General features: G+C 37.7%; 1 protein-coding gene across 1 annotated transcript in view; it reads left to right on the top strand.

Annotated features, from left to right (window-relative positions):
- Positions 1–10,548, top strand: part of Morc1 (MORC family CW-type zinc finger 1) — a gene marked incomplete at its 3' end in the record, with an annotated part of 77,890 nt that overhangs the window by 44,208 nt on the left and 23,134 nt on the right. The window contains exon 9 of the mRNA XM_004648428.1: positions 6,864–6,989. Within this exon, the coding sequence (XP_004648485.1) occupies positions 6,864–6,989 (126 nt within the window). The remainder of the gene's footprint in view (positions 1–6,863; positions 6,990–10,548) is intronic.

The following is a 10,548-nucleotide window of genomic DNA, read 5'->3' as shown; positions in this document are numbered from 1 at the left end:
TTTTTTGTATTTTAGGGAGGGGTCTACAGGGTGTTTGGGGTCTCACTACTAGATTGCACTCAGAGTGATCCGCCTGTTTACAGCCTCCTAAGAGCTGGGAGTACAGGCACGCCACCACGCCCACTCTCAATTGCCATCTCTTTACACTCCAGGGGCGGGGTGGGCATGGCCAGCCCGGGGATTGAACCCCCAAGGCCTTCAGTTTCTGTAACAGGAAACTAGGACACTGTCTAGTATAAAGCAAGCAAAAATTAATTCATTAAGATAGACTTAGTAGAAGGTTAGTGTCAGGTAATTTTCTAATGATATGGCAAAACTTCGATAGAAAGATGCTGGAACTTAGTTGTAGACTCTACTACCCTCCATCCCTAATAAAGCAATGGAGCTTTATTAGGGTGAGGAGGGAGTGTCTTGTGCTTTAGATATAAAATGAACTCTCATGAGTGTATGGTGGTGCTGTGTGGAAGGCGACTGGATCGTGGGGACCTGCTCATCAGTGGGTTGTTCTGTGCATGAGTTCAGAAACTGGATGGACCATGTAGAAGTGGAACCCTGCAGAAGAGTGCGCTGTTGTTCCTGGCTCCTTCTGCCCCCTCTGCTCTCTCTTCTGTCTTCTCTCTCCTCTTTTCTGTCCTTTTCCTTCTTGGCCAACACAGGTTGATAGGAAAGTGACTAGTAATGATAGAGTTTTCAGATATTTGTAAAACACCTCTGTTATCTTTGAGATTTTTTCATTTCAAAGCATGAAAGCCCAGTAATTGCTATGGTGTCTGTCTTGATGTCCTTTTTGGGGGATTAGGATTATATGTCCGTTTCCAAGTGGCCTGTTATGCCTATGATTTCCTTGCACTGCTATTACTTTCAGTGACATAGTATCTTCTACTCATAAATGTTATACTTACTGAACTTTGTCAGAAACTAGAAAAAAGCACAGAACCTAGTTTTTAAAAAGACATGCATAAAATTGGCCCAGTCCCCAGGGCTGTTCATAACCATGGAATTCACTATGGAGAGGATTGAAGCAGCTTGAAAAATCTATTAAAAAACCCAGCTCTAAAAGTGATGATATAATACAGAGTAATGCAGCAGAAATTTTGTCCGAAGTCATGTTTAGAAATCAGGTGCCATACTGCCAGCTTGCTTTACATCGACAATCACGGGCAGCATTTCAGAATGTTTCTGGTTTATGCCGCAGCTGGGCTGGCAGGAGCACATCAAAGTTACAGCTTCAGATCATTATAATATGCCGATTACCATGCTGTGCTTTGTCACAAAAGAAACATTTTATTACTTTGTGTAACTTAGGACTTCTCTTTTTAAATTATCTCTTTAGGTTGACATTTATCTTAAGTATACTTTAAAGTTAAATTTTGTTAGTCTCTCTAAAGTTCAGGATTTATATTAGTTAGAAGTCTCTATGCCATGCATGTATTTATGCAGGCATAAAAGTCTATCTCCCATATATTTAATGTAGTACAGACCTTGTTAATTTCAATTTTAAGAAGTCCAGGGCTGGGGATTTAGCTTGGTGGCACAGCCCCTGCCTGCCGAGCACAAAGTCCTGATTTCAATTCCTGGCACCAAAGGGAAAATAAAAGAAAATCCTCCAGAGATTTTCCAGGAAATATACCAGTAAATTTAGAAAGTAATTCTGCTTATAATATATATTTTAATGAACTATCACACTTCTGGGATACTGCAAAAGAGACCTAGTTTAGTCTAGTGTCTGGTATTTAGGCTCATGTCTGAATCAGGGACTGTATATGTGGGCTTAGTTTATTTTCTGTTGTTACAACAAAATGCATAATAATAGTTATAAATTCTAGGTTTATTCACTCATGGTTCTGCAGGTTGGAGGTCCAATATATGTAATATACAAATACCCACTCGAAAACATACAAATAGGGGGATAGAAAGAAATGGGACAAAGGAAGTATCAACTTTAATGGGGCAAACATTATATCCCATAGTTCCATGTCCAGTATCCAAGGCAATCTGTGGCCAGATGTGAACTTCAAAGGGCTTGTGACACTTCACCCTTGTGGCACTGCATGTGGTTACAGGTCTCAAGGCTTTCCTCTTGAGCTGGTTTTGCTCTCCTTCCAAATTTCCTCAGATAATCCACATTCCTGGCTTCTCCATCCTTCTGGGGTCCATATTCAACCTTCAGCACCACACTCACAGCTTCACATGTTGCCCGCTCAAGGACAAACAACCTGGCCTTCCCAGCCTTTTGGGTACAGCCCTTTCTGACCCACAACACTTTCATTCTACATGTGTCTAAAACCAACACCATTCACAGCCTATTACTTTACCGTAGACTACTTCTCCTATGTGATGTCCCTCTGCCATGCCACCATGCCTTGGAACTAGTTGACTATGCCCAGAAGTCTCCAGACTATGAGGAAAAATGAGCCATTCCTCCTTTACCTTGCGGGTGACAGGTATTGAGGTTCTTTTTTTTTTTTTTTTTTTCCGGAACCGGGGATTGAACTCAGGCCCTTGTTCTTGCCAGGCAAGCGCTTACTCTACTGAGCCATCTCCCTGGCCCCAATATTCTTGATACAAAAATCTACATCAATCAGTGCTTAGTGGATTAGCGGATTGAATGCAACATATACAAATATGTAAGAATTTGTGAAATTGGCTTACAGTGGCCACCTGCAGAGTCTGGTGTGGAAGAGTACAAAAGGTCCATCTATGTGCTGGAGATCCTTCAGATCTAATCAAAGTCCTGGGGCCTGTTGTAGTATTTTACATAAGTCTGCATCAGGAGGCCAAAAGGTCTGTGATGGAAGACTGAAGAACCTGTGCTGGGCACCAGGAGACAATGTCAAAAGTGAAGGCAAAGACTGGAGCTCCTCCAAAGAAACAGAAGCAAGCCTTCCTTCTTCTGTTCTCTTTTATATTGTGTAGGGGAAAGCCCAGTGGCTGTCATCACTCACACCCAGTGAACCCTGGCATATCTTCAGTGCATCCTGCAGCCACGCCAGGAGCTGTGCTGCCCAGTGCAGTCAGGCGTTTCTTACTCAGGTGTGCATAGTCACTTCCTGCTTCTTAGTACTGCACAACAGAGCTTGGATTTCAGCATGAGTTTTGACGGGGACACGGACAGCTATGTAAAGGTGGATCAGTTGTTGAGCTAGAATGCCTCTTCTATCTGTTTGCTCAGTGTGGATAAATGTAAGGGGCATATTTCTTGGCTGATGCCCCAGAGCTACACACTTGTAGGTCTGTTTTCCTCTTTTAGTCAACTTACTTTGTATGCCACCTGTCCACTCAGTCTACCAGGCAGTAGTTTCCAGAGCTGGCAGAGTTAAAGAAATACCTGGGTAGCTTTAGAAATCTCACCTTTTCAGACTCCATCTACCCTGTGGATAAGGGAGGTGCAACTAGTCACCCCAGACTCTCACCATATAGCCCATGTTGTGCTCGTAATGCTGCTATGTGATCGTGTTGTGCCAGTCTACTCATGATGTCCCCCCATGAAGCAATATTCACAAAAGCAGCAGAATAATGTGAGATGCTCAGGACAGGAAAGAGGTCCCAGTCACAGCTAGAAGGCAAGTTGGAGACTGAATACCCAAGTCTAGGCAGGGGGCGGTAATACTGATTCTGGTGTGTGTCATCTTGTCACATTCCATACACTAAGATCCAGTTTCTGCCTTTAAATTCTGGGGTTATTTTTCATGTCTGTTTGTGATTCTTTGTCTCTGTCTCTCTGTGTCTGTTCGTCCATCTGTCTGTCCATATCTTTCTGTCTCTGTCTGTCTGTCTGTCTCTGTGTGTATAGTTTTTTTTTCTTTCTCTTCCTATTTTTCAGCTTCTACCAAAGTGAAAGACAAACATAATATGGTGTAGAGATATGGGAACTTCAAAAAATGTAAGGAGACATTGAAGAAAGACATTTAAGAAAAACAAGAAAAGCCTTTGAATAGTGTATGTGAATGAGTTCCTTATGAGTGTAGAATAAATGATTCTTTCATCTTAAGCACAATTGTATGTCAGTTTTCAAGTGAATGACTTTATAAAGACTGATAGCACTGTCATCAAAGATGATCTTTTATTAAAAACTATTTTTTATGTAGAGAATCCTTTGCTGTTCTTTCTAAATTAAACCAGGCAAGTCCTGTGTGAGTCTCATTCACTCAACAAATATTGGTCAGTGAAGACACTAGCCTCCTGGAGATTACAGCCTGATATGGAAACAGAAGTTGGCAATCATTATGCAGGGTGGTAAAGGCTGTGAGGGGAGGTGTGGAGCACAGAGGAAGTCTTTACCTCAGGGAGCCTTGAGAGAAAGGGAGGTCTCAAGGCTGCATCCTGAAGGGAGAAAAGTTGCTGACAAAGAGTGACCACCACATTGGCTAAGCCATGGCTTAGTGATGAAAAGGCATTGTGTTCTGTGTTGGTCCTGGGCTAGACTGAGTCTGGGGCAAGCAATGAGGCTAGTGGGTTACAATGAACTAGATCATGAAGGGTCTCATCCAGCACCATGAGAAGTCTGAGACTTAGAGGGGGTGACCCACTCCATTACAATTTTTGTAACTAGCCTTCTTCATTTTCTATTACAGACCTTATAAATTAGAGATATTGTCATTCTCTTTGTCACAAATAAACAAGAGCTTACAAAAGTAGTCCCATAAGGAGAAAAGATTTAATAGTGCAGATGTCTAGTATTAGGAATACTTTTGACAATTTGAGTGATAAATAGTACCCAACTCTGATATAAAACGTTTTCTAACTGGTGAAGTTGAGTCTATATTATACAAATAGAATGCCTTATGCTGATGATCTGCTTTGTTTTTCTGACCTTAGAGCTTTGAATATATGCCAACCAGAAGCTGCCTGTGTGACCTTGGGTCTCTTAGGAAGCTTTCCTAGTTAGATGCCTAGGAAATATTGCTGCATTTGCATAGCTGGGACAAGTGTGTGCTCTGTGTGACTTCACGAGAGGAAGAGGACTTAAGAAAGCCAGCAGATGGATTCCCCCAGACTCAGACCCACCTATTCTGTCCCCTACGAACCTCTGTATTTCCTTATTGCAACCCTGGGATAAATCTTAGCTATGTGTATATATGCTGAGACCCATGGGTCTTCTAACATAGGGGAGTTCTTGAGTCTTTTCTGCGTGTATGTTTGAGTACCCATAAGTCTTTATTGAATGCGTAAAAAAATTAAACTGTCAAAAGATATAAGTATTATTGTTCATATGACATGTATAAGAATACTTATGTGTACATGAACATATATACGCACATACATCAGAACTATGTAAACACACACATGTGCAAATCAGAACTTGTTTAACCCATTTCTCTAATTATCAAATGTGGTTCAGAGTGATTTTTCACTTTCACCTTTAAATGGCAGAGATATTTCAGGCTTCCAGAGAGTGAAGGGAGGGAGCTTGCCCAGTTAGCTCCAAGGCAATTTCACTTCCAGAGCTCTAGAACAGATTTAAACAATGGCAGAAGTCCTTGGAGTATTTATAACATATCAAGAACACTTTTTCTTCTCTTTTGTATGTGGAAAGATACTTAATTTTGCAGGCTGGTATTCTAAAAGCATCCACGTTGCTGTACTGCAGCACCTTCATGCAATCACCCTCTTGCTACATTAAGTATGCATTAGTGTTTATGGAATAATTGCCACAGACTACACACTTTCATGTAATTTATATCGGGAAACTCTACTCCAGGCTTCCTATAAGAGAATTTCTTTTTAAACAACTAGAAGACATTCCTGACCTTTCATCGAGCATCCCATCCTGCCTGATGGAGCTTGTGTCTGACCAGGAAACCTGCACATTCCTTATGGCTTCATATTCAGCGTTGAAAATTCCTTGGAGTTCTTTCTGTCCTCTCTTCCTCAGCCCCCAGCAGTGACATAATCCTGTTGAGCAGTCCTTAGATAGGGCTTGGAGTTCCTTTCAACTTACCTTTGTCTCTGTGCTGAGAAAGAATTGTGACATAATAGTAGGTTTACTGCTCCCTGCTTTCTGTTAAACCTTGAAAACCACTGTAGTAGCATTTTCTATAATTTAGAAGTGTAAAATATCACTTCTTAAGCATGGCTGAGCTTTTGTGTGATCTTTATTTCTTGTTTAATTGGACAGGATTTATAGTTCATAAATGAACTGTAATATAGAATGTCTCTGGAGGTCTTAATATACAGTATCACATTGATTTCCAAACAGTATGTGGTTTCACAAGGGTAGATTTCTTCATGGGTTATTTACATATTTCTACTTTTGCTTCAGTGTCTTCCCATCCTCTCTTTTTAAAATTTATCCTGTTCTCAGTCAGCCATAATATTTATTTTGGTACTTATTACACTTATAGAAGAAAGCTTTACATTTCTTCATAATCCTGAAAGCAAATTAAACCTTTAAATTGATTTCTTTATTTATAATGACTTAATGGAAATGCTTATTATTCATGTGAGCCTAGATTGATGATTGCAGGTATTTTAGAGCTTTCAATAATAAGAACAGCCACCACGGGCCAAGGTTCTTTTATTATATTTGAATAGGAAAGGTATTTTGTTTATTTCACTTGATTTTGTGCTTCCCGGTCAGTTGCTTTAATGGAAAGTATATTTTCTATTGATGTAACCTTACATAGCATCAGTTGTTATCAAGAGAAATATTACTTGTGACCAAAATGCTGATAATTTGTATAGGATTTGTATATAGAGACCATTTAATGATATTAGTGTTGCAAAATATCGCAGTATTGGTGACATTGTTCATTTTAGAATAAAATTTTCTGAAGCTTTCACATAAAGGCTGATTTTTCATTCTCAAAGAGAAATCAATGTTGTATCCCCTACATTGTGGTTTTTGGTATTTTCTCTTCCAGTTTTCCAGAGACGTGGTCCTTCAGAGCCTACACATCTGTTCTGTATTTTGACCCTTGTATGAAAATATTTATTCAAGCCAAAAAAGTTCAAACGAAACACCTATGCTATTGCCTGTACAGACCTAGGTAACTCACCATTTTTCATTTATTTTTCTAGACTTTTTATTTATAAAATTAATACAAATTGTCAAATAGATATAATGTGTCAAAGTGAGGGCACTGACTTTGATAAAATGTTTTGCATTGCAAACAACTCAAACTGCATTCAGGAAAATGTGTTAGCGAGTATTCATGTATGGCAGTGTATTTGGCAGGAAGAAGAACACACTGCAGTAAACATGCTAAGTTAGATATACACTCCAAAGTAGAAGTTTGCTCTCCAAAGTAGAAGTTTGCTTTTCACTTCAGCACATCTCAGGTTCTTTGATGGCGACTGATTGCATTAAAAGATCACAGCTCACTTATATTTTCTGCTGACATAATGCATTGAGCTATTAAATCATGTACAGTCTTATACCGCATACTGATGTTTTACTCAATGGTAGATTTCATGTGTGATACTTATATATGCAATTGTATCTTCTAGTGATGATACAACTCTACATTCTATGTTTAATGGTGCATTTCTCAAAACATGTTTTTATATTTTATTTAGTTCATACTTTAGCATAGTGCTTATTAGTTAAGACCTTTTCCCAGTTTGTGAGTTGTTCTTTTACTCTGTTGGTAATTTCTTTTGATGAGCAAAAGCTTCTCAATAAGAGGAGATCCCAGTTGTTAATTCTTTCAAGTGTTATCCATGCAGTTTGATTTTTATTCATGAACTCTTTGCCTATGCCTTTGTCTTCAAAATTTCCTCCTGCTTTCTCTTCCAGAAGATTTAGTGTTTCTGTTTTTATGTTTAGATCTGTAATCCATTTTAACTTTAGTTTAGTGCATGGGGATAGGCCTGGATCAAGTTTTAGTTTTTGGCATGTAGGGAGCCAGTTTTTCCAGCACCTTTTGTTAATGATAAGGTGGCTATCTTTCTTCCAGTGAGTATGTTTGGCCTTTTTGTCAAAGATAAGGTGGCTGAGTGTGTTCGGAGTTGCTCCTCCATCTTCTAATCTATTCCATTGATCCTCAGGTCTATTTTTTTTTTTTTTTTTTTTTTTTTGCCAATACCATGCTGATTTTATCACAGTAGCTTTGTAGTATAATTTCAAGTCAGGAATTATAATGCCTCCTGCCTTGTCTTTGTTGCCCAGGATTGCCTTTGCTATTCTAGGTTTTTCTGGTTACAAATAAATTAGTTTAAGCTTACATTTGTTTTTTGTTTTTTGTTTTGTTTTGTTTTGTTTTTTGCTTGGGCTTTTTTCCCCATAATTTTATTGAGAAACAAATAGCAATGAGACAGTTTCAAATCAAATAGGTAGGACAGTTTCAATAGTCAACACATTGCATACATTCTTCCTAGTGGTTAATTACTGTACAAGATGCGGACATGATTAAGCTTACATTTGTATATAAAATAAATTTTATCCAGTTATTCTTGCAGTTAAAATTTTTTCCTTATTTCTGTCATTGCTGGGTTGTAGTTCATTTATAGGAAAACAGTCATCAAAATCTGTGAGTTTGAGATTTTACTGGATAAAAACAAAAAAAACCCTACAATTACTTCTAATTTTACTAGGAGAAAATTTCAATGCTCAGAAAAGTCTATATGTGTCCATTTTACCAACTTTATCCTTCAGTTTCTGCAATGATCCTTTATTTTTTTCAATGGAAAATGGAAATACACTTTTTAAAGTTTCTGATACTAGAAGAAAATATCATTCTATGTCTTATAAGTAGATTGTATGTCAAAGAAAGAGTATAAAACATGAAACACAAATTAAAATTAAATAATATTCAGAAAATTAATTAAATATTAATTCAAAATTAAATTAAATATTTCAAAACAATATTCAAAAATTAAAATTAAATTTTTAAGTTAGGAATTTAAGTTACTGAAAATTACCCATTTAAAGTGTTTGCAATAAAAAATAAAGTGTTTGCATTTATATATTACTGGGTTTTTTTTTTCCTTTTTTTTTTTTTGGTGGAACTGGGGATTGAACTCGGGCCCTTGCGTTTTGCCAAGCAAGCGCTTATTCTACTGAGCCATCTCCCTGGCCCCCCATTTGCATTTATATAATTGGTTACAGTTTTGCTTTATTTTTTAAATTAATTTTATTGAGAAACAAATAGCAGTAAGACAGTTTCTAAACAGGATAGTAGGACAGTTACAATAATTAATACATTGTATATTGTTGTCTTTGTGGTAGTTATCCATAGTACAAGATGCATGCATGTTATCCTGTCCAAACACTATTAGTACAAATATTTCTTCTCATTGAATTAAGAGAAAGTATCTGTATGTCTATTCTAACTATTTTGCATATATAGATATAAAATGGTCCTTCATTTATATCCCCCTTTTTCATTTAGTTTTGTCAGAGATGGATATTCCATTGCCATTTAAATATTGTAGGTGCATTAATTCATCAAAATAATCCAATATAGTCCAGTAGTTATAGTGGGTTATCTGTAGGACTGTGCAGACCTCAAAAGTCATCTCTGAAATTGCTGGACTGTAGACCTTGTTCCCTGTTCTAGCTGTGCTTTCTACCACCCTTTTTTTTTCCCCATAATTTTATTGAGAAACAAATAGCAATGAGACAGTTTCAAATCAAATTAGTAGGGCAGTTTCAATAATTAACACATTACATAATGTGTTCCTAGTGGTTATTTGTTGTACAAGATGCAGACATGATATCCTATTTACAAACACTATTCAAACAAATCCCTCTATTCATTGAATTCAGAGAATGTAGCTGTATATCTAAACCATTTTGAATACACAGATACAAAATGGTCATCCATCTGTATCCCCTTTTTTTGTTTAGTTCCGTTGTTTAAATATTATAGGTGTGTGAACTCAGCAAAATATTTTAAAAGAGTCCAGTAGTCCCTAATAGTATTGGGTTCTTCCACATGACTGACAGTGTCAGAAGTTGTTGACCTGAGTCCCCTACAGCTCAACATAACAACATGGCTTTACTTCTTATACTTCGTTTTTATACTATTCTGCTGGATGGTTAAGACCAAGGTAAAGCAAGACCTATGTAACAAGAATTGCAGCTTTTGTATCTGATAAGGTCAGTCAAATCCCCTTAGGATTTTTCCTGAGACCCTGTATCTCAGATTGTAGATCCTTTGTCAGTGTCAGCCATGTGGATGAGTCATGACCATTGCTTGGCCAATGTGCTCTCTGTGAAAGCCTGAGGGAATGTTTTCTCTCCATGTGACTCTCCTTAGGCACACTCTACATCATTGATCACTTTTCTCTGTGGCCTCATAATCTCCTTGATCAGAAAATTTGGGACACTACTGAGTTACATGATGTTACAGTACAGTTTCTCATACGTCCTGAGTCTTAAGTGACCTTGGAAGGCTAGGGCCAAAATGTTGGCTTTCTTTGTGACCCTCCTTTTACTCTAATTTTTGGTCTGCACACTCAGGTTGTTAACTCTCCAGAAGAGAAGCTTATTGTTATTACCATACAACCTAAGCTGTTGAGCTTAACCTCACTATCTGTCTGAATATCAAACATCTTAGGCATAATACAGTTTTGTTTTAAATTACACTTATACCATTTTCACTT

Source organism: Octodon degus, unplaced genomic scaffold (genome assembly GCF_000260255.1).
Source record: "Octodon degus isolate 3935 unplaced genomic scaffold, OctDeg1.0 scaffold00410, whole genome shotgun sequence".
Taxonomy (NCBI): domain Eukaryota; kingdom Metazoa; phylum Chordata; class Mammalia; order Rodentia; family Octodontidae; genus Octodon; species Octodon degus.
The sequence above is the reverse complement of the archived record's forward strand: the minus strand, read 5'-3'. Positions and strand labels throughout refer to the sequence as shown.